This window comes from Electrophorus electricus, chromosome 20, assembly GCF_041902795.1.
Source record: "Electrophorus electricus isolate QZ-2024a chromosome 20, ASM4190279v1, whole genome shotgun sequence".
Lineage (NCBI taxonomy): Eukaryota > Metazoa > Chordata > Actinopteri > Gymnotiformes > Gymnotidae > Electrophorus > Electrophorus electricus.
The window spans coordinates 3,197,030-3,222,780 of NC_137516.1; the positions used below are offsets into that span (position 1 = coordinate 3,197,030).

Consider the following 25,751-nt stretch of genomic DNA (forward strand, 5'->3'; position numbering starts at 1 on the left):
GTGTAGCCTTAAGAAAACCACTTGTCAGTGAGGCTAACTGGCAAAAATGACTTCAGTTTGCTAGGGAGCATAAAGATTGGACTCTGGAGCGATGGAAGAAGGTCATGTGGTCTGAGGAGTCCAGATTGACCCTGTTCCAGAGTGATGGGTGCATCAGGGTAAGAAGAGAGGCGGCTGAAGTGATGCACCCATCATGCCTAGTGCCTCCCGTACAAGCCTGTGGGGGCAGTGCTATGATCTGGGGTTGCTGCAGTTGGTCAGGTCTAGGTTCTGCAATGTTATGTGTCCAAAGAATGAGGTCAGCTGACTACCTGAATATACTGAACAACCAGGTTATTCCATCAATGGATTTTTTCTTCCCTGATGGCACAGGCATATTCCAAGATGACAATGCCAGGATTCATCGGGCTCAAATTGTGAAAGGATGGTTCAGGGAGCATGAGACATCATTTTCACACATGGATTGGCCACCACAGAGTCCAGACCTGAACCCCATTGAGAATCTTTGGGATGTGCTGGAGAAGACTTTGCGCAGTGGTCCAAATCTCCCATCATCAATACAAGACCTTGGGGAAAAATTAATACAACTCTGGACAGAAATAAATGTTGCGACATTGCAGAAGCTTGTGGAAATGATGCCACAGCGAATGCGTGCCGTAATCAAAGCTAAAGGCGGTCCAAAGAAATATTAGCGTGTGACCAAAGAAGAAATCATGAATTAATGTAAAAAGCCCTTTTTATCTCTTCCTGGCTTTCCTGTGGCTGTCCTGTGAAAATTACTGTCCAGTAATTACACTTCACTGCCTTTAAACAGAACACTCGGCACAGGAGATAAAGAAGTGAGTCTCGCTGGCCTCAAGACACAGAAGGAGGCATACGTCTAGGACATTACAGCAGCGTGGCAGACCGGCGCTACTAATATTCAGTGACTCCCCCCTTGGTTTTGAATGCAAATGTCCCTAAATAAGACCGCGTGCTACAAAGGCTTCCAAGGTGTTGAAACCCAGGCAAGAGGTTACGTTACAGATGACATGATGGTTCTGTGAAGCTTAAGCGTACGTAAACAGGTCAGTGCAGTCATGACCAGAGGTGCCCTGCCCAGAGAGTGCTCCGGGTTGTGGGTGGAGTCTCACAGATGACAAGGAGCTTTGGAGGTTTGATTTCCATAGAAAACTCATCTGAGGACGCACGGTGTCTACATTAGCGGGTCTCTTTTCTTAATTCTGGATCTTTTCATTTGTTATATGGCTTCCTATTGTTTTAGCACAACCGTCCAAAAAAGCACCGCGCACGTTACGTGATCTATGTAGTTTACATACATGTTTACATCTTAATGTAACTTAATTAAATAGCTTAATGCTAAAGTAGGCATTAGGTTAGATTACTTTGCTACAGACATTAAGTTACAAAATGTCTGGACTGCTCTGCTTATTTGGCAGGTCTTGGCAGGTCACTTTTGCTTTCATCAGTTTAAGTCTTTATGTCATTCAGTTTTCTCTGTAAGGTTTTAATATTTGGCGTTTGTGGACTCGCCGTCTGCCAGAGACGAGGATGTTCTTCAGGACGGCATAACCGCAGAGTCGCAGAGCTGGAGGAGGAAGTCAGCAGGGCCGAGGTAAACCCGGCTCACCTCTGAACCCAGGAACCCCGAACACACTCTGTGGGCATCTGCACGGACTCTGACAAACGCCTGATGTGCATGTGGGCTCCAGTGAGACATCAGAGCATTGTGACAAAGTAACCAGACATCTACTTACACACCCACCCACACACACCCATCCACCCACACACACACACCCATCCATCCACACACCCACCCAACCACACACCCACTCAACCAACCACACACCCATCCACCCACACCCACCCATCCACACACACACACACTCACACCCATCCACCCACACACCCCAAGCTATACCTGGTGAAGGCAGGCAGGATGAGCAAGAACAGAACAATGATAAAGAGGACGGATGGAAAAGCACTTCGGCGATGAATCGAGAAGAACAGACGATAAGGAAGAGAGAGAGAAAAGGAGGAAGAGAGAGAGGGATGAGTGAGCACAGTTCCTTCCTGACAGAGTCAAAAGCTTCCACCCCCTGCTGTGGAGTCTCAAAACCAGTCTGTCTCTCCCTCACACAGACACAGGCACACACACACACACACACACACAGACAGCCAGTAGACGGAAAGAACGCAGACATGATACTCACACTAGTGGTCACAAGAACACGTAGACTCATGCTCACGCTAACACTCACCCACACGGCCGGTAGGTGAAGACTATGTAGCTCTCCTCTGTGGTTCTCTCGATGAAGGTCACACATGTGTGTTTCTCCCAGTGCCTCATGGCCTGCCTAAATATGGCCCTCTGACTACCTGTAGAACACACACAGTTTGTCCTCAGAGGAAGAAAAGAAATCTATTTATTTAAGGCAAGTCTTATGGTATAGAATAAGATTAAGCACAGACTAAAGCAGATTTATACAGCATATCGTTCATAACAGCGCTGTTTAATCCAAGACTAGCATCAGTATATGAACAAACTACATCTCGGGACGTCAACACGTTACAGGGACCATCAAATTCAAAAACTGATCATGGCAGGCCGTTCTCTATGTCTCCGCAACCCTCTTCTGAAGCACGGAAGAGAGGCAAGGGACCGAGCGAGTCAGAGGGCGAGTGCGCTTTGCTGACTCAGCGCTTCCACGCTGCCTTCCTCTTGTGTAACTCCTGCTCACGGCATTACTGCTGCGATCAGCAAAACAGGAAAACCCGACCGCCTCGCGCTGTAATCGACACCTCGGCGGGTTCCCAGGTCACGCAGGTCACAGCAAGGTCACAGCAAGGTCAGTCAACGCAGCATGCAAGTAATACACACAAGCAGAGAAAAGACCTCCAGACCAGATCAAAAGGTGGCTACGCAGACGTGATCGGAGGACTTCATTCAGGGAGGACATAGGCCAAGGACAAACACATACGATGAACAGATTTTGCAGTACATCAGTGGATCGGAGCCAACGCACACCCGGTCTCTGGAGAGGGAGCTTAACTGAGTCACTTACCACTGAAGTTCCCACTTATGACATACGGAATGACTCCCTCAGGCCACACCCTCTCGGGTCTGGACGTCGCTGCCCTCTTCCTGCGTCGCGAGCCCTGCCGATTGGACACCGCAGTGTTTGGACTCGTCTCATTGGCAGACAAACCTGTCATTTACAACATTAAATAAACACTGAGGTTCACCTACAGAAATTCGGAAAGGACGGTTACAACTCTTACACGTCTTACTCGCGCCACTTTAAACGGGCTCAAAACGGGAGCTGTTAGATGCAAGCTTAGCAGTGTTAGAGTCATAATTCTGTCAAAACACTCTCACTTCACCATTTATCAGCTGGGGACATTCCCTTAATGGGCTGTGTGAATGTGTGTATACTGAGCGTGTGAGATTGAGTGAGTTAGACAGAGAAGAAGATTTTTTTCAGGGACACATATCTGTTGCGACATTATCAGCCAAACGCCCATAGGATGACAAACGCAGACGTTCTTTTTTTTAAATAAACGCTGGCTTTTTCTCAGCTGTTGAGCAAAATCATGCATCTCCACATCAGGGTGAATGCGTGTCGTGTCTTCTGTCTCACTCATCACCTGTGGGAGCGCACCCTCACGTCTCGCTTGCTGCGATGACATCACTCACCGCTTTATCGCACAAACAATCCAATGGGGCATGATGTGCTTTTCCCCCCATTATGCCAAATCTCGCCTAGTGCTTTGGTTCCCGACTACACAAATTACTGCTCGACGGCAGCCGTTCCTTCTCCTACCTAAGACACACTGAGTTCATTCTGCACGATAAGGTGCATCACGCACCTTTTACTGCAAGATTAACACACATATCCAAAAAGGGTTGTTCCTGTTGTCCCGAAATGGAACTGCCTTTCTGAAGGGCAGAGGAACCGAGCCATTAGCAGAGCTCATGAAACCATGGTAACCCGAGGCCCTGCGTCCCTGCCGGATTCCAGCTATTTCAGCACTACTGAGTCATCTGCAAGCCCCGCCCATAACCAGGGGCACGGCCTGGGAGCATAAAGGGATCACACTGAACCCTAATGAGAAAAACTAAAAAAATCTAATAAATCGGTCATAGGCTCTTAGAATCGTCCTAACACCTTCACCCCTGCACCCTCCTGCTACACTTCTAACAGTGCTACAGGTTCACTAACGTCCATGACACGCACGCGCACACTTACCTGTATCTGTCTGGCTGAGGTCCGTGATGGTTCTCTGGACTACGTTCACAATACGGTCCACTTTAAACATGTGCATATCCTCTTCATCCAGTGCTATGTCCCCCAGATAGGCAACTGGAAGAGAGCAACAAACTGTAAGGACCTTCAGGAAATCTGTTAAATTAGTACAGGGCCACGTAGAATAATGCTAGTTTTTAATAGATCTACTTCAAACTAGAGTCGAGCAGTTCATCGATTTGACGAAGAAATCCCAAATTAGGAAGAATAAAATTTCCCACATTTTACTGTTGGGAATATTCGTTTACTTATTTTTCTCACCGTCATGGCAAGAGTAGTGATTTAATGCTGTTGTGGTTCAGGGAGCATGAGGCATCATTTTCACACATGGATTGGCCACCACACAGTCCAGACCTGAACCCCATTGAGAATCTTTGGGATGTGCTGGAGAAGACTTTGCGCAGTGGTCCAAATCTCCCATCATCAATACAAGATCTTGGGGAAAAATTAATGCAACTCTGGACAGAAATAAATTGTGACATTGTAGAAGCTTGTGGAAACGATGCCACAGCGAATGCGTGCCGTAATCAAAGCTAAAGGCGGTCCAACGAAATATTAGAGTGTGTGACGTTTTTTTTTTTTTGGCCAGGCAGTGTATATTGTTACTGGTCGTGAAGAACCTAATTTAATCTACATGTGCAAAACTCGTTAAGGGCAGCTGCTGCTGAAGCGAAAGCCGAGAAAGAGCCGAGCCGTTCTTCACTCTGATGCCGTACATAGCTTGGGTTAAGAACTCCTACTGTGTCCTATTCAATAAACCAAAAACGGCGCGGGCCATTTTGGCCTGCCCCACTCTCCCGATTCCTGTCCGTCGGTCGCACGCCAACCTCTGAAGCTGCTGCCATATTGACCCTGGGACGTGAATGGAAACGTCTGCATATGTATACACTTTAACTGGACCGTGTGGGGCTGTTATAACCGAGCTATTCAGTCTGCTTCTATTTTAATGGACATTTAGTGACTGCACATGTAACAGCATGATCTATGTGGGTCAGAACATTCTTGTCTTCTATTCAGGACAATTTATATAGATATATATATATATATAAAAAATAAAAATCTACCCCTGCTGACATGCCCTCAAACATTAACACACACCTACAACATTTGCCAGGCTGCTTGGAGGGCAGAGTAACATGGCCAGTAACGTGCACATGATATGGCATACGTAGATGAATGTGAGCACATTTCAATTAATATCACACATACATTTCTTAGGCACTGTAATACTAAACACCAATATTTTATAATATACAATAGTTTTCCAAACCATTCTGCTAAAAACTGTGAAAAAGGACAAACACAGTTGTGCTCTGAAATAGCAGAAGTCCTGGACAATTATCAGTTCCCTGGAAAAGGTTGGACCTTCTGACACAGAGCAAAGGCTGTGTTGAACACCAGTCCAGGTTCTCAAGAGTTCCCCACACTCTCTGCTTCTCCGCCTTCCCACCCACTCCATGCACTTCCAGCGGCTAACCGAATGCACGGTATACACCCAAACACGGACCCAGGCTATGTTTAGATATAGCATCAGAATAGGGAATGTGGTCTGATGACCTTTCACTTCACCGCTTCCACATCTGGATTGGTTGTTCTGAGAAAGCCACAAAGAAACATCAACCCACATTTCCTGTCTCCAGCACTTTTTTTCCTGCAAATCGACCAAAATATGCATAAAAAATTCCATTGGGAACAGAAGGTGTTTTGAAGAGAAAGGACGTTACAGCACCTGATTGGTGATCATTAGAATTCTGTTTGTGTTTTCCAATATTATTAGTTTTCCTTATGGGTGGCAACAGTAGAGTCATTCATGATACAGCACTGGAAACAAACCAGCCCATCAATTTTCGCCTCCATCCTTGTAGACTGTGTGTGTGTGTGTCTGTGTCTGTCTGTCTATATATATATATAGTCTATATATAACTAACTATCTATATCTCTATCTATATCTATCTATCTATATATAAAATCTATCTATCTATATCTATCCTTGCAGATGTCACACAAACAACTCAGTGGCCAAAAAGAAAAAAAAAAAGAAGCTTGAGTAAAGGAAAATAAGATACAACAGTGTATGGTCAGCAGACACCTGAGGAGGACACAGCTCTCCTGTTAACGAGGCCAGCAAGCAGATGTGATGTGCATCAGTCTCCTTACTAAGCAGGCTATGCCAGTGGTCACGTGGGTGAGTGTGTGTGTGCTTTATCAAGGACTGTTGCTGTCCACCCCAGCCAGGCCTATCTTGTCTGAAGGGGTGGAGCAGAGGAACTCACACTTCTCTAATAAAAAAAAATTACTGCCATTTATTACATTATTAAGGACTTTTACTAGTGCTATTAAACTGAACACTTGTAACCACACACACACACACACACACACACACACACACACACACACATTCTCTCTCTGTTCTAGGCTCAGACATTCTGGAAAGCTCATCTCCCTCTGCTTCACCGAGACCTGACAGAACGCAAGCCTTTTCCAAACATGGCCAACAGGACTGAAATGACAGGGTGGAACGTCTACAGGAAGACGTGGATCCAGGCTAATCCCAGAGTGGGTCCAGGCTAATCCCAGAGTGGGTCCAGCCTAATCCCAGAGTGGGTCCAGCCTAATCCCAGAGTGGGTCCAGCCTAATCCCAGAGTGGGTCCAGCCTAATCCCAGAGGGTGCGACTCCAGGAAGAACAACGGGGAGGACACAGTTAGCTTGAAACCCAAATGGCGCTTGGCTAACGGGGCTTTAAAAGGTTGCCATAACAACGGCCAGAGTGTGTCCATGACAGGATAGAGGGAGGCAGAGGGAGAAACAGGGATGGGAGGAGGTGACACCAGAGTTTCCTCCATCTCTCGCCGGGTCTTAACAAACGCGTTGTGTGTGTGTGTGTGTGGCTGAAAGGTGTGGGTTTCCACCAGCGAGACCAGGCACGTTCCAAACACACCTTCAGACATACCTGGCAGACCAAAGTAACCACCTATCAACATTGAGGGAGAGGGAGAAAACATTGTAGCTCTGCCACATGCAGCAGCATACCATGACAAAAGAAATGAATGAAGCCCTACACGAGTAGTCAAAGAGGGCGTCCCACGAGCCCGGGCAGGCCTGACCCCCCCCATGGTCAAACCCTGCACTGGCGGATCTAACTCGGAATAGCAAGTGGCTGAAAACCACCATCAGTTGGAAGATGACGGCATGTCTGTAACTAAACACAGAGCAGGGCTGGAGAAGGAAATTCCGCAGATATTCCAAACTCCGAGGCAGGACTCGGTGTGTGCCAGAGAAATGTGACTTAGGGGGGAGGTGGTCTGTGACGTCACTGGTCACTGAGCAGAGGATCTAAAAAACGCAAAAGCCAATCAGGGGAATTGACCTCAAGGCACGGGGCTTACGGTACAAGGCCCACCAGGGTTCATTCAGGTTGTGCGTTTCAGTGGACTCACTAACTTGGGCAAGAGGAAGCATGATTTTTCTTGATTGATTTACATTTCAAATAAAGGATGTAACTGTGCTGAGGAGCTTGAAGTGGTTCACAAAATTTTCACAATAAAATTTTACAATAAAATTTTCACTTTATCCAGAATTTCTGTAGCCACCCTGTAAGAATCAGAGGCTAATGGCAACACTAAAAAATATGAAAATAATACAATATATTGCTGTATGAGAAAGGAGCTGTAAGCTTGGAACCATGTAAGCTCGCACCTTGTGGAGAATTTCCTGCTTGCTAACTGCGAGTGAGTGAGTGAATTGCAATCCAATTCCATGAGATGCTTCTTAGGTGCTTCACATGTTAATAAATAAATAAATATATGCATTTTGTGCTTCACTGCAATATTTACGACCGCGACAAATTTTACTACAGTACACTACACTTTATAGATAAATGTGTGTGTGTGTGTGTGTGTGTGTGTGTGTGTGTGTAATATTTCCTGACCTTTTCCACATGGGTGCACTCAAATATATGTAGACTCCAGCAATGACAACAAAAAAAAACAAAAAAACCAAACTGTTGCCAACGCTAAACACCCCCCCCTCCTCTTTGAGTCTAAACTCTACAGATACCAGCAACCCCTGATGCCAGGCCCGATGCCACCGGGCAGGCGACGCGCCAACCACACATGGCGTGGACCAATCATGCTCGCTTGCCCGGCGCAGTTGGCATCTCTCCAGAACTCTCTGGGGAGCCCGAACCTGACGTGAGACCCGACGACCACATCTCTGCCACGGCCAAGCTCTTAATCTGGCATGTAATTGTTCCTCGTCCTGGGCCAAGACCAAAGAGCACAAACAGGCCGCCCAACAACAGCCCGGCCTCCCCGCCCCCCCCTTCTCCATCCCTTTTTTCGCCCAGTTGTCGTGGCAACGCAGCGTTTTCTCCCTGCATCGATCGCCCTCCGTCGCCCAAGCCGCTGTTCTTGAGTGCAGTGACCGTCGTAGCTGCGTTGGGCCGCAACGAACAAGCATGGAGACCTGGGGAGACCCGGGGAGACCCGGGGAGACCCGGGGACACACAGGGACGCGCAGGAGTGGTTCAGGCGGCACAAGCAGGCGAACTCGCGTGCACAGGAGGCCTGAGTAACATCGGGCGGCGGATGCCATCACCACCACCACGAACTAATGAACCCGGGTAAAGCATGCCATGACTGCTAACCAGGTGAGGGATAGAAGGATGAGCTGTTTGATGCAGAGAAATAAAGGAGGGTAGACCCAGAAGAGGGTGGGGGTGTCACGGTCCTGCTGCCTGCTTCTCACATTACGAGACTCTCAACAGCTGTTGCTTAGCTTGGGCACCCATGGAATTCACTGGACTTCACGTTAAAGAACAGAAGAGGGTCTTGGGATATCAGCTGCATCAAAATAATGATTTAAGAGGAAAATTCAGCAGCGGTTAGGCTGCAGGAGGAGTGGTACATCCAAAATTTCACAGAGGCCACAGAGGAGAGATCTTTCAGAACTTTCAGAAAATCCAAAACCACCTGCGAAAGGTTATACGAGAGGAAGCGTTCCAGTTGCGGTTGTTTACTGGAGCTTGTTTACTACTATACGCAGCTGTTCTAATTTAATTACATCGGCAGAAATGGCTCGAGATGTATACAGGTTGATTATTGGATCATTACATGATGGAATTATTACAAGCTTGACACTTCTAGCTGATCTCTTTGGTGAAACTCCTGTCAAACCTAAGCCAGATTATTTCTCTGGTGTCGGCCACAACGCCGCGGCTCTGTTCTTATTCCTTTCGGTGTCTAAGTGCTCACACTCAATAGTGCTCCAGGAGCAGACACAAGCAGAAGTGATTCACACGTGTGAGGAGGACAGAATGGCGTTCAACAAGAGACGGTACATGAAAATACGAGTGCGGTATCATCACAGTATGTCAAGTATGTCCCCATTTCCAAGAAGCGAAGCGTGTTGCGTTTAACGCCTGACGTGACTTAACCCCTCGTGTCTCCGATGGCAGTTTTTTTCACCTACGGTTGTTTTTTAAACTTTCACCTCTGTAGGTGCCTGCACTTTCTCTGGCTCTCCACCTGAGCTCCTGTGACAGCTGCCGTCCATACGTCTAACTTTACCCAGAATCCTTTCTGTTCGAACTGCCTATAGGTGCACAAGAGTCTATTGGTCTAGACAGAGCCTGGAAGTCACTGCCCACAAATTGAGAGGTTTCAGCTCTTAAGCCTGGATGAATACAAATACAGCGTTTACATCTCAAAGATAGCAGCATACTAGGCTCACGGAGGTGGGTCAGTCCCGTCGTAGCCCAGGAGTTGCTTCCTTAAAATGGCCACCGTAAATATGGAAGAAATCCTGACAAATGCAAAATATAGGACATCATGAAGCTCCTTACGTTTTTGCTCCACACGCTAGGCCCTTCCGCTGAGCTTAAAGCCGGTTTTAAATTGAACCTCTGGGGTCTTTGTAGCATCGCGTTCTGAAACTGAAGTGCGTGCGTAGTCTCTAACTGAAAACAGGCCCCCTAAAAGTCCATTACGGTCATCGTCTTTCGTACTCCATCACATGGATGGGCTGGTCTCCCACTCCCCACCCAGTCCAGCTGGAAAAACAGATCCAGCTGTTCTGTTTCGGCACTTCGGTACATGCTCACACTGCCCGTCTCCTCGAGCAGCACACATGAGCTCCAGGCTACCGGAGCTGAGTGTGCACGGCTGCCCCTCCTCACGGGCCTAATCACGGTACCCCCCCTCCTCCCCGTGGGGGTTATTCCATAACAAGCCCCAGGGTGCCTTTAGGGCTCGTTAGAGGGGCGCCAGGACAGAAAGGGGGTGTGCCGAGGGTAGAGACGGCTAGACTAATGGACGACTACAGGGTAGCAGAGACGACTTCAGAGACGTGTCTGAGGCACGCGGTGTATAAACATGTCATTTGGTAACAACTTCCCAACCCAGCTGAGCGCAGCTGACAAGATGTTACATTAATTAAATAATAACAATAGGGTTATCCAGAAGGTTTTACAATATTGGGACCTTGGCAACCAATCGTCCAATCACTGCATTATACTAGAACTGTTTTAGTACTGATAAGAAGCACAAAGATGATAAGTTAAGGATAATAAAGGCAAACACAGATGTCACACTGAAGGCAGCAAGCACTATGAGTACATATACAAATGCACGCATGCTCACGCTCACACACTCGCACAGAGGAGAGTGTGCTCAATAGATTTGCAAGTAGTAGGGGTCATAAGAGAAGCTACATTCAGCTAAACCATAACAGCCCAATGACTGCAAACACAAGGACCTATTGATCACAAAACCAAACACACACACACACACACACACACACACACACACACACACACACACACACACACACACACACACACACACACACACACACACACACACACACACACACACACACACACACACACACACACACTCCTTACACCTTGTAAAAGGGCATTAAAATTTCAACAGATCTCCTTTCTGAATCAGTTTCTTTAGAGATCGTGGGGATGCCAGAAGGCCGTCAGGCTCTCTCTGTCTCTCTCACAGCTCAGCTGACGCAGCACATTAAGGGCCACATTCCTTTGGCAGTTTGCGTCCTGATTATTGGTCCTAATTGGCTGTGAGCAAGGTGACGGGACTGAGCTTCCCTGCAGCTTTCCGGGTCACTTCACACCGTCAACAAAGCAAAGCATTCCTGCTAATGCGTTCCCGCTAACTAAACAGTCCATTGCCTTTGTTTAGATAACAACATACATATTGTTAATTTACTTCAGCCTATGCTAAAGCACCAGAAGTGTCGTGCGGCCACACAACACACCACACATGCTATCCATCGTTAGAGTTTATGCTTTGCCTCGCCGGTGCTGTTTTTCTATAATAAAAACAGGAGCAGACAGAGACCCGATTCCTCCTTGGAGACTGAAAGCTCTCAAAAGGGACAAATCTTAAGCACGCACTTAGAAAATACCTGCACTGACCACTCCACACAAACCACCATGCCCATTTGTCTGAAGAGGAAAGCAGAAATATTTGCCGGCGAGCACATTATTCCCAGATCCAGGCCCCATCCAGGTCAGGAATATCCTCAGGCCTACTTAAACACTTAACCGCCACAGTGGGAAAGCCCACGTGTTACACCTCCTCATTATTCACATACAGCCAGCGCTGACACATTCACTCATCATGTGCACATATTCAGCTGCACACAGCTTTGTGGACATGATCGTTCTCCCCTTCACTGTCACTTGCTTTCACTGCTTGCAAACACACACCCGCACGGACCAACACACCCGCACGGACCAACACACCCGCACGCACCAACACACACCCGCACGCACCAACACACCCGCACACCCGCATGGAGCAACACACCCGCACGCACCAACACACCCGCACGCACCAACACACACCCGCACGCACCAACACACACCCGCACACACCAACACACCCGCACACCCGCACGGAGCAACACACCCGCACGGAGCAACACACCCGCACGGAGCAACACACCCGCACGCACCAACACACACCCGCACACACCAACACACCCGCACACCCGCACGGAGCAACACACCCGCACGGAGCAACACACCCGCACGGAGCAACACACACACACCCGCACGGAGCAACACACACACACACACACGCACGGAGCAACACACACCCGCACGCACCAACACACCCGCACGCACGGAGCAACACGCACGCACGGAGCAACACGCACGCACGGAGCAACACGCACCCGCACGCACCAACACACCCGCACGCACCAACACACGCACACCCGCACGCACCAACACACCCGCACGAAGCAACACGCACGCACGGAGCAACACGCACGCACGGAGCAACACGCACGCACGGAGCAACACACACCCGCACGCACCAACACACCCGCACGCACCAACTCACCCGCACGCACCAACACACCCGCACGGAGCAACACGCACGCACGCACCAACACACGCACCAACACACGCACGGAGCAACACACTCCCGCACGCACCAACACACCCGCACACACACACCCGCACGCACCAACACACACGCACACACACACCCGCACGCACACACCCGCACGCACACACCCGCACGCACCAACACACACCCGCACGCACCAACACACCCGCACAGACCAACACCCGCACGCACCCGCACGGAGCAACACACCCGCACACACCAACACACACGCACGGAGCAACACACACCCGCACGCACCAACACACCCGCACGCACCAACACACCCGCACGCACCAACACACCCGCACGCACCAACACACGCACCAACACACACCCGCACGCACCAACACACACGCACACACGCACAGACCAACACACGCACGGAGCAACACACACACACCCGCACGCACCAACACACCCGCACGCACCAACACACCCGCACAGACCAACACACCCGCACAGACCAACACACCCGCACGGAGCAACACACCCGCACACACGCACAGACCAACACACGCACGGAGCAACACACACACACACACCCGCACGCACCAACACACCCGCACGCACCAACACACACGCACGGAGCAACACACACCCGCACGCACACACCCGCACGCACCAACACACGCACACACACACCCGCACACACACCCGCACGCACCAACACACACCCGCACGCACCCGCACACCCGCACAGACCAACACACGCACGGAGCAACACACGCACGGAGCAACACACACCCGCACGCACACACACACACACACACCCGCACGCACACACACACACACACACCCGCACGGAGCAACACACACCCGCACGGAGCAACACACACACACACACCCGCACGGAGCAACACACACACACACACACACACACACACACACACACACACACCCGCACGGAGCAACACACACACGCACGGAGCAACATGCACGGAGCAACACACACACACACGCGCGCACACATGCGGACCAACACACACGCACGGACCAACACACACGCACGGACCAACACACACGCACACACATGGACACGGACCAACACACGGACACACACACACGGACCCGGACCAACACACACACAGACCCGGACCAACAAACACACAGACCAACACACACACACGGACACATGGACACACACGGACACATGGACACACACACGGACCAACACACACGGACCAACACGGACACACACACACACACGGAGCAACACACACACACGCGCACACATGCAGAGCAACACACGCACGGACCAACACACACACACGGAGCAACACACACACACACGCACACATGCAGAGCAACACACGCACGGACCAACACACACACACACGGAGCAACACACACACACGCGCACACATGCAGAGCAACACACGCACAGACCAACACACACACACACACACGGACCAACACACGGACACACACACACACACACACACACACACACACATAGACCAACACACACGGACACATGGACACACACACACGGACCAACACACACACACGGACACGGACCAACACACACACACGGACACGGACCAACACACACACACGGACACGGACCAACACACACACACGGACACGGACCAACACACACACGGACCAACACACATGCGGACACACGGACCAACACACATGCGGACACACGGACCAACACACACGCAGACCAACACACACACGCGCGCGCGGACAAACACACACGCGCGGACAAACGCACACACACACGGACACGGACCAACACCTGGACACACACACACACGGACAAACACACACACATGGACCAACGCACACGCGCACACACGCACAGACTAACACATGCACACGCGCAGACCCACACACGGACCAACACACACACGGACCAACACACACATGCGCACACACGCACACGCGTGGACCAACACACGCACATGTGTGGACCAACACACAGACCAACACACACACGAACCAACACACACATGGACACACGGACGCGGACACACGGACCAACACACACACAAATGGACAAACACACACACAAATGGACAAACACACACACAAATGGACACACACACACGGACCAACACACGCACGCGCGCACGGACCAACACACGCACGCGCGCACGGACCAACACACGCACGCGCGCACGGACCAACACACGCACGCGCGCACGGACCAACACACGCACACGCACGGACCATCACACGCACGCACACACACACGCAGACCAACACACGGACCAACACACACGGACACATGGACACACACGCACGGACCAACACACGCGCACAAATGCACGGACCAACACACGCACACACACACACGCACGGACCAACACACGGACCAACACACACACACACACGGACCAACACAAACACGGACACGTGGACACACACACGGACCAACACACACACACACACGGACACACGGACCAACACATACACACACACACGCGGACCCACACACACACGTGCACACACGCAGAGCAACACACACACGCACACACACAGATCAACACATGCACACGCGCGGACCAACACTCAGACCAACACATGGACCAACACACACGCGCGGACCAACACACGCGCACACGCGCGCGGACCAACACACGCGCACACATGCGCGGACCAACACACGGACCAACACACACACGGACACACGGACCAACACACACACGGACACACGGACCAACACACACGGACACACACACGGACCCCCACACACGGACCCCCACACACGCGGACACGCAGACCAACACACACACGGACGCGGACAAACACACACACGGACACGCGCGGACGCGGACAAACACGCGCGCGCGGACAAATACACACACGGACCGACCGACACATACACGGACACGCAGACCAACACATACACGGACACGCAGACCAACACACAGACACGCGCGCGGACAAACACACACACGCGCGCGGACGCGGACAAACACACACAAGCACGCGGACACGGACAAACACACACAAGCACGCAGACAAACAAACGCGCGCAGACGAGGACACACACACGCGGACCAACACACACACGCGCGGACAAACACACACACATGCGCGGACAAACACACGCGCGCGCGCGTGCGGACCCACACACACACACGCCCGGACCGACCAACACGCCCACACACACGCGCAGACACGGACAAACACGCGCGCGAACGCGGACAAACACACACACGGACCGACCCACACGGACACACGGAGCAACACACACGGACACACGGAGCAACACACACGGACACACGGAGCAACACACACGGACACACGGAGCAACACACACGGACACACGGAGCAACACACACGGACACACACACACACACACACGGACACACACACACACACACACACACACACACACACACGGACGCCGACAAACACACACGCGGACTGACCAACACACACACACACATGGACGGACGGAACAACACACGGACGGACGGACGGAACAACACACGGACGGACGCGGACCAACACGCCCACACGCGCACGGACCGACCGACCAACACGCCCACGGACCGACCGACCAACACGCCCACGGACCGACCGACCAACACGCCCACGGACCGACCGACCAACACGCCCACGGACCGACCGACCAACACGCCCACACACGCGCACGGACCGACCGACCAACACGCCCACACGCGCACGGACCGACCGACCAACACGCCCACGGACCGACCGACCAACACGCCCACGGACCGACCGACCAACACGCCCACGGACCGACCGACCAACACGCCCACACACGCGCACGGACCGACCGACCAACACGCCCACACGCGCACGGACCGACCGACCAACACGCCCACACACGCGCACGGACCGACCGACCAACACGCCCACACGCGCACGGACCGACCGACCAACACGCCCACACGCGCACGGACCGACCGACCAACACGCCCACACGCGCACGGACCAACCGACCAACACGCCCACACGCGCACGCACCAACACACGCACCAACACGCGCACGCGGACGCACGCACACTTAAGAGATCTTGCACTGACCTTTTTTGGTCACGTTTCAACATCATTTGAACAAATGAGGTGCCGTTCTGGGGTAAAGATAAATGCCTCACTAGACTGGGAGAGGAACCGATCCTGACAGCTCACTCTCCCCGTCAAATAGGAGTCAAATCCTCACGCCAAACTGGTCCAAGATCAGCAGGGGGGAGACACGGTGGCTCTGCGTGGTGTAAACAGGCAGCGGCGAGCCAGCTGAGAGGACCCCGACTGACCCACAGTGCCATTGGCAGGCCAGCGCAGATGTGTGCCCTGGACTGCCCTACCCGCCCATGCTGGCACACACTGAATGGCCTGCATTCTGCGGATGCCTCCTCTTCGCTCCCTCGTTCCTTCACCCTTTTCTTTCTGCACTCCCTTTTTCCAGGTCTGGTCACCCCCCCCCCACCCCCACAAACACACCTCCAACCACTTGCTCTTTCTACTTCTACGACTGCAAGAGGCAGTAAAAAGAGAGGACAGAGGAGAGGATAACCCGCTCGCATGTCCCTTTCCTGGACATTTAGTGATGGGCTTCTATAAGAGTTAGCAAGGGCTCCACAAATCCCGGCTTCGGGGAACCCAGGTACCTGCCGGAGGATCCCACGGAGGAAAACCAGATGCTGTGACGTTAAAGTTCTTTCTACTACATCACCACAGGCATGAAACCAACCCTCGCCAATAGCAGATCGTCGTCATTCACTCGAAATGCCAAAGAACACAGTGCATACAGTACAACAAAACAGCAATAGGGAAGCAAAGTGATTTTCATGTGAAGACACCCAAGACAAATAAGAAATGCCCTTTTAAAAGTTTTGGGGCACAGACGTCATTATACCTCCCAAGTGTAAACACAGCCCAAAAGGCTCGCCAGCACCGAAACAATTCAGAAAATGACTCAAAGTGATATCAGCCTTAAAAAAACATAGCAGCTCTGCTCCAATACTGACTGCCTCTGCCCAAACAGCTCTGGCTAACTAATGTCTCAGTTTAACAGGGCCTTAGCTTCATGCTGCCTACCTTGCATCATATGAGAAGGAGGGGACCACAGAATTTATTGTTCCACTGGCTGTCTCTTGGGCGCCCGTCAAAACACCCAAGAACAGCGATGTTTTGCTTCATTAGTTACTGCTAACTTGTTACGACAGTGACTAGGACAGAGAATATAAGCAAGCCTGAGAGGAGGAGGGAGGCACTTGGTGAATACTGAAACTGTTTCTAGTCAGAAATCCAGGATTATAGTCACATGGAGTTCCACAATGTGTTGTTTTTTTTATTTTAATATTTAGCCACAACTATAGGAAATGTCAACAAACCGTAAAAACTAACCAAACCCAAACAATATTACTCTTCACAAAATACAATCGTAGCGTGCCTGTATATTTTTTCATTCCTTTTCCATACACCAAATAAAGTTCCCTTCATCCTGTCTGATCTTTAATGGGTTCTAAGGATTCTTTCAGGCTTGAATTGTTCTACAAAGATTATTTAGAATTATGGCCCTTTTAAGTAGACACCATAATGAACAACTTCCTGAGATGTACAGTAAACAAAGGCAGGGGTTTTATCCTCAGCTATGCAGCCGCACTCGGAGGGCCTCGTGCACGAGTCTCATTAAAGTGGAGCGTTAGTGCAGCTTCTGTCTCCGTTCAGCCTTCGTTAACACGCCTGTCTCCCTGCTCCGCTTATCTTCCGGTACATAAAGCACATACTCACGCCTCCGCTTACGCACAAGTGCTGGGAAGACAATGGTTTTTGCGTCGTGAATCCCTCCGCCGTTCTCTGGGGAATGACACAATTGAATACCACGTGGGAAAAAAAACAGACTGCGCGACTATTTAATCATATTATTGCTCGCGCTGGCACATGCTCTTGCCTGTCTCATTTCGCCTTTGATTCACCAACTGCGCAGTACTTCATTTATTTTACATCCAACGAATCACTCTGCACCACAGTTTCGCTCTCTCTCGCACACACATGCAAAAAAATCTTAACTGCAAAAAAATTAGACTAAATATCTATTCCGCTCTCTGTCTCTCTCACTCCCTCATATGCTACTCTGGCGTAAAAAGAGAACAGTGGGATTGCATGATGTCACTCCCACAGCTCACATGGCCCCTGGGTGCAGGCAGAAGTGCCAACTGCCTGCCCTGGCGGCATCCGCCTGGGGCTCCGAGCATCTGGAAGAACACCAGAGTCCAGGCAGGGAGGAGGAATTCGAGGAGCACCACAAATTTAGGCGAGCACTTTAACAGGGATTCAGGTCAAAGTGCCTCTTTCTCTCTCCGTTATTAAAACCACACAAAGAAAGTGTGTGTGCGCGGTACAGTATATGCCAGCGTGAGCTGGCTTGTTAAATGAGACAATAGAAATTCCATGAATGTGTGCATGTACTGATGAGGTGTTAAAGGAAAATTAAAAGGCAAATAGTAGGAGGACATCTGTGTGGCAGATGAAAGCAGCTTTACCCCGAGGAACCCGCATGCCTCTCTCCACTGCGCCTACCCGGATTAAAACGCCACGGCGACTGTACCGTAGATCTCCACCGCTACTGCACAGAAGAGCACTCACGTAACCAATTCTGCACTTCACCGATTGTTGACACTCACATAAGAATCCCACGGCAAACGTGGAACCGAAGCCCTACAGACGCAAACACGGGTCTTCGTTTGGGGCAGCAGTCGCGCAAGGGACGTGCCGCTCCACACGGGAGCACGCTCGCCCTCCTCCGCGGCACGCGGAGCTGCCTTCTCTCAGCCCGGCTGGCACGCTGCAGCCCCTGCCCGGGGGCCCCCCGGCCGGAGCCCGGGCTCGCCCCTCCTCCTGGCGGGCCTTCGGCACAGCGCAGATGAAAGGATTTAACGAGCTGGCGTCACGGCCCAGCTGGCCGAGTGGCGGGTCTGCCTGCTCTCTGCTGTGCTGGCGCGGACCCAGGGAAGGGGCTCTAAACCGGCACGGCCTTGAGCCGGATTCAGACCCCCCCCGCCTTCCCGTGCGCGGCGTGTAGCACCCCGCTGAGGACTGGCTGCCTTCAGATGCTAAGCTCGGGCCACGCTTCCTCTCATGCGTCATCCCTCCAGACCGGGCCTCATGGAGCCTCGCGGAGCCTCGCAGTGACAACAGAGGAAGGGATGGAAGCTGAGGGGGTGTTTAAAAGTGACGTTCCGCATGGATTTTTTTTGTTTACGATAGGAGGGAAAAAAAAGAAAGAAAGGGCTGGATGCAGCTGGGGGAACCGGACCACATTTGAAATCCCGCGTCACGCGCTTTTACTAATTTTGACTTGCTAAAGCTTCCTTAAAAACGTGCGCGTCTTTTATGACACGGTGACGTGTATCGTGTGCGACATACGCATGTCCATGTGTCAGGGCGCTTGGCTGTGGACAGGAACGTGGCAATTAGCACACAGCAAAGTGTCATGTGTAGTCAAACCAACTTATGACCAAAAACATAGGCTAAAAGCATTCTCCAGCTATGGTTCTGCAGGTCTGATGGACAAAACATGCAGCTGAGGAAACACACACACACACACACACACACACACACACACACACACAAAACTATAAGGGTCTCCATATTGATGTTGACAAAGATTCATGGTTTTAAGAATGGCAATCCAGGAAGTTAATCCTTACATGAAAGATTAATGCCTTCTGAACGCCTGCCTACGGGTCAACCAGCGCGATCTGCCTGGAATACCAACATAGGCTGCTGGGCCGGGACATTCTTCCAGAGTCGCTCGTAAGAGGACGGAGCCTTTCTTAAGGGGTGAAAATGTGAAAATGAACAGCCAAGGGGCTCCTTTCAGCTGCAAATGAAGACAAGGAAGAAAGCCAGGCGATGAAAGAGTGTAAAAGGACAGGATGAAAGAGAGGGAGGGAGGGAAAGAGAGAGAGAGGAGGATAGGAGCAGGAGAGCAGTTCATAGAATCTGAGATCTTGGAGACTTTAGTCTCCCGAGTGGCCCTGTCAGCTTGTCAGAAAGAAAGGCAGACGGACAGACAAATAGAAAGAGCTAGTGGGTGTGTGTGTGTGTGTGTGAGAGAGAGAGAGAGAGAGAGAGAGAGAGAGAGAGAGAGAGAATTAAAGTTGTATGTAAAAAAGTGCCCCTATCGGATAACAACCTGCCATTGGTAACACGAAGCAATAATGTACAATGTCCTGCAGGGATGACGAGTTTTTTGGGTTTTTTTTTAGCAGGATTCGTAAATGCTCCAGTTGCCTACTCAATGCAGTTCACGACACTGGCCCAAACTCACCTTACACCAACTATGGGTCGAGTATTTCTGCGCATTCCTATCCGTTTGTTCTACTTATTAAACTTGGTCCTACCTGAGGCTGACTTCTAAATAGGTCTAACGTCTATGACAACAAACGACATAAAAACTGCCCCGGGAAGAAGTAAAGTCAGATGTTCGGGTCGGAGCGGGGAGGTCTCGTCTAACTGCGGGGTAAGGACCGTTGGGCTGGCCACGTCCTTCCCCGTTACTTTGTATTTAGTGGTCGCGCGAGCTACCGGCTCGGTTTTCCCGCTGAGGGCACACTACGTCATTCGGTACAGTGACATGGCAGAGAGGGGGGGGGGGGGGGGAGGGGGGGGGTCAACCTTAACATTAAACACCGAAACTCTACGGGACGGTATCGTTTTCCAGAATAAAACATGTAACGCCGCCTAATAGCAAGTGCAGTGACTTCATGGCAAAGTTACTTAACATTAAAAGTTACAAATACTTAAATTACGCTTCATAGAAAATGCATTAAATGGTGCTGACAACCGCGTACAGTGCACAACAACGCAGAATTCAACTCAAAATAACATTTTTCATGCGCAACTTGCATTCGTAACTTTTCGCAAACACACCAAAACAGAAGAAAAACTTTCTGGTCGCGAGAGCACCAAATTCACCGGGGGATGCGTTGCTTGTCGCGTGAGATTTATCATATTAAGCACACCGAGGCATCGATGTGTCAGCTACACTTTACAGGCTACCCTGCAAAATGTACTGAGGCATATGTAAGCCGAAGCAAAAAATCACAAGTCCGAGGACAAACAGTTGTTGCAAACACACATTGCAACACACTAGGAATGTTTACCGTGAGACGATCCGCTCGCTCGTGCTCCCGCTGTCACTCGCGACCGCGCTGCCAACACTTCGCACGGTCGCCTTACGTGGCGTGCACCAAACATCACACCAGCCAAACACAAGGAAACCAACGTTTCAGAGTCTCACCGGCTTTGCAGGGATCTTTGTAGTCGATCGTCTCCGAAGAAGTTGGGGTCTCCTCGTAGTAGCTCGGCTCAACCGCGTCCAGATCGATCGGTAATACCGCGCAAACGCTCGACAGCAGAAACAAACACCTCGCCGCGAGATCCATGATTCAGAAAGTGTGGAGTCGGCGAGAGAGCAGAAATAGAGGTAAGGACTGAGGCAGATGAACGAGAGAGAGAGAGAGAGAGAGAGAGAGAGAGAGAGAGAGAGAGAGAGAGAGAGAGAGAGAGAGAGAGAGAGAGAGAGAGAGAGAGAGAAATGGGAGGTTTTAGGGGAAATGAGATCCTTTTCGAGGGCGGGTTTTAAAACGCAGCTCCGCTCCTGCTCGGCGTCTCGACAGAAGCCCCGTGATTTATTGCTTGGACCGGGCTTTGGGCCATCCGCGAGCCTGCAAACTTTGCGAAAAGGAGCTCGGGGCTCATGTTAAATGAGCTTGAGACGTCCGCTTGCATGTGCGTAAAAAGTCCCTATCCATCCTTGCTTTGCGTCTTATACGCGTAATAGCCCTGCTGCTGAGGTCGAGTTCAGTGACTCTTTCTTAACTAGAGTTCAAGGAGAATTGACGCAATTCCGGAACCGAACTCTCCAAACTCTCTGTAGGTATCATTTCATCTTCATACCCCCCCCCCCCCCAAAAAAAAAAAAAAAAAAAAAAAAAACACATCACATGAGTAATGTGAGCAGGAATTATTGGGGGAGACGCGTTCCCTCCGCCTCTCCCCCCAAACTACGCCCATGGCGCAGGGAGAAGAGCAGTTACGGCCGCACGGACGGTCCGTGCGAAAATCCGTTTGAAAAGAATGCATAATGTGTCGTCACGCCCCAAAAGCAGCAGAGTTGCAGCGCCGGTCAGTGTCTTGGTCACTCTCCTCCACAACATTTAGCAGTCATGCACCATCTGTACTTTTCCAACTAACTCAAAAGCTCCGTACTAACGACAATCACTGGAATGCTACAAGGCTCATCGGTATGCGAAATAGTAGCAGCCCTGATTAATCCATTGATACTGCACATGATTATTTCACTGTGCAGCACGTGCTGTGTGTTCAACCGGATGCCGGGCCTGTCCGATCACTCACCACATCTCAGCCTGTCCAGACACACGCGAGCCGGCAACGCACCTCTCCTTTCTCCTGTTTGTGTTCCTTCCGGGTTCTGCAAAACAGTACCTGTCATGTAGAACAGTTTTCTGTGGTTTAATTTCAATAGGATTAAGTGTAAAATTATTTAGCAAATGAGTCAGTGATCAGTTATTCGGAGGTGTAAATGGTAGAAGTGACCAGGAAATACAGACAATTGTATTTGGACACATTTCAGGCTTTGTTTGATTTCTAATTTTCTGTTTTGGGGGGTTCCTAAGACAGTTTGCTTGAATAACTTCCATGCGTTTTTTATTATTGTAATACATACACATTCATAGTCTGTCTTGGTAGGTCATTATTATTATTATTGTTATTAATATTACTGGCTGTATTTTGTTCTATATTTGCTGCTAGAGCTGAGCACTTTCATACAAGACACCTGAGATCTTATTAACTCCTGATCAACTCCTAGTGTGAAATATTTATGAGCTCATTACACTTCTTGTAATAATTAATGATGGGGTTTCTTTTCTTCTTACCAGTATCGTGTCATGTGTCATAAAGGCATTAGTGTGGATGACAAATATAGGTTCCGTTTTCAACACTCTGCAATACTCTGACGAAACCCTGGTCTCATTATTGGCAATAGTTCACAGTTTAAAGGTTAAGGCCCAAAGTGACCTCAGCCAAATGAGCAGACCTGAAAGTGATTATGTCAGCAGAACCTTGCTCCATAATCCAACAACACTTGAATGGCTTTTAAAAACACATGTTCTAAACCTCTGGCTTCAAGTCAACCTATGAGTGCTCCAGGACCAGTTTCTGTGACTCATATGCTAATGAAACAGTTCTGAGCCACCGTGGAGCCAATCATAAGGTTTGCTTTCCTCACCGGCAGCACATGCCGGCCTCGGGATTCGCCGCATTTGGAATGAGGGCGTGGTCATTGCCGTGACCTCCGGGCTCATCTATCATTTAAAGTGATACAACCAATCATGCCTCGGCTAGAGCCGTGAGCTGAGAGCAGCCCGTCGAGGATGTGCCGCTGCGGTCCGCATGTGTCTGGGTTCTGGAAGCGCAGACTGAATGGGAGAGTGTCCAGCTTCTTGTTTTGTTCTACAATCCTCCCCAGACGTGCCGTGAATCATTGGCGCGGGAGCCCTGCGGAACGGCATGTTGTTCCCGCTGTTACTCTGACTCTGAAATTAGCTCTCGCCCACGTCACGTTCTTAAGACTCAGAGCAAATAGGTGGGGTGGCTCCAGGCACATCATTTCTCCAGAGCCTGACCACTACACAGCCTTTAATTTCACAATATATACAACACCAAAGCACTTTCTTCCAGAATCAGCTCAGTGACGTACAGGACGTTCAGTTTGACAGTAGCGTTTACTATGACTTGAGTCAGTGATTTGTCATTTGGGATTGCAAATGAGAGTACTGACTGTGTGCACAGTGATTGTAAATAGTTTGTATTTGTATACATTTCAGTTCTTGCATCTCAGTGTGTACATCTCAGTGTTTGTACAATAGCATGACTCAGTTCAGTTGATAATTGTTTATAATGCAAGTTCAAGGGCCTTTTTCCTGTTCCTCGCTGAGTGGATAGGGGACATCACCTTTGACGTTCCTTCTGATAACAACTGCCAGGCCTTGCCAAGAAACTTACAGACCAGATAAAGAATTACATGAACGCAATTAACCAGTTTCTTCGAGCTCTAAAGAGATATTCTAGAATGTGCAGACATTATGGACACCTTAAGACAACAACTCCTTTTGCTCCTTGTTGAAGACCTTTCTCATGGTTCAAAAGGTCACGTGTTTTGAGCACCCGCTGGACGATGACACAAGCCCCGCATGACAGCAACCTAAATGTACACACACACACACACACGTAACTGCCTAGAAAGAACATGGCAGCATCTAACATGAATTCTCACACGTTATGCAGACCGTGCGTATTTCCATCAACGCGGCCCTCTTCATCGTTAACTGCATGTATCCGTGATGTGGAAACATGGTTGGATGCTAACTTCCCAAAGTTAACTTCCCAAAGTCAGAGATCTCGTCTGTATCAAAACCCTCTTCAAAACTCTCTCCTGGTCGTGTCTTATGTATTTGATGCCATTGTTCTTCTTGTACTGCTGTGTCTTAAAGTGACCAGGAGTGCGACAAAGGCACTATGTCAATTAAACATTATTAGCATTTTTATCCAGTGGTTCCATACGCAGAGGGAAATACACCAGGTTTATGTTTTGAGCAGATTAAGTGGTGTATCTGAACAATTTGACTCCAGATTCCTTTCATCTAGCGTGTTATTGAGAGTGCAAATGTGAGTGCCTTATTATAAAGCTTATTCTGACTTGGAGCCATCAGCGTTCGCTTATATGCAGCTGTGTTACAGTCTTGTAATGGCGGCCCACTTTGAGCTTCCTTTACTGCAGGGAGTAACTGAACTGGACTGAAGATGAGAGATGAGATTATATAAAAGGAGAATATAGTCGTTCATGAGCAAGACTCACGGTGTGCCCATGAATACACACGCACACAAATGCTAACTGTTATTACTTCAGCCCAACTGCCGTAGAAATAGTTCCAGAATAATGTCCAACTTTCCCTTCTGTGACTGCAAATGGTTATCTGCAAGGCTTGTGCTGGGAGCGCCGG

At 50.2% G+C, this 25,751-nt stretch overlaps 2 protein-coding genes across 3 annotated transcripts in view; one reads left to right on the plus strand and one right to left on the minus strand.

The window, feature by feature from the left end:
* Positions 1-22,201, minus strand: part of bmp1a (bone morphogenetic protein 1a) — a 41,531-nt gene extending 19,330 nt beyond the window's left edge. Inside the window, exons 1-5 of one of the 2 annotated variants that reach the window (XM_081703059.1) lie at positions 21,965-22,103; positions 4,569-4,765; positions 4,251-4,364; positions 3,066-3,209; positions 2,262-2,379 (exon numbers count right to left, since the gene is read on the minus strand). In XM_081703059.1, the coding sequence (XP_081559185.1) occupies positions 2,262-2,379; positions 3,066-3,209; positions 4,251-4,326 (338 nt within the window). In that variant the 5' untranslated portion in view covers positions 4,327-4,364; positions 4,569-4,765; positions 21,965-22,103. Of the gene's footprint in view, positions 1-2,261; positions 2,380-3,065; positions 3,210-4,250; positions 4,365-4,568; positions 4,766-21,964 lie in introns of both variants that reach the window. The other variant, XM_035536498.2, reaches the window with a different exon arrangement.
* On the plus strand, positions 4,776-16,077 carry LOC145652573 (uncharacterized). The gene has a single exon (XM_081703060.1). It carries the CDS (start codon positions 11,956-11,958, stop codon positions 14,545-14,547), a length of 2,592 nt encoding a protein of 863 aa, XP_081559186.1. The 5' UTR covers positions 4,776-11,955; the 3' UTR covers positions 14,548-16,077.
* Positions 22,202-25,751: the final 3,550 nt, after the last annotated feature.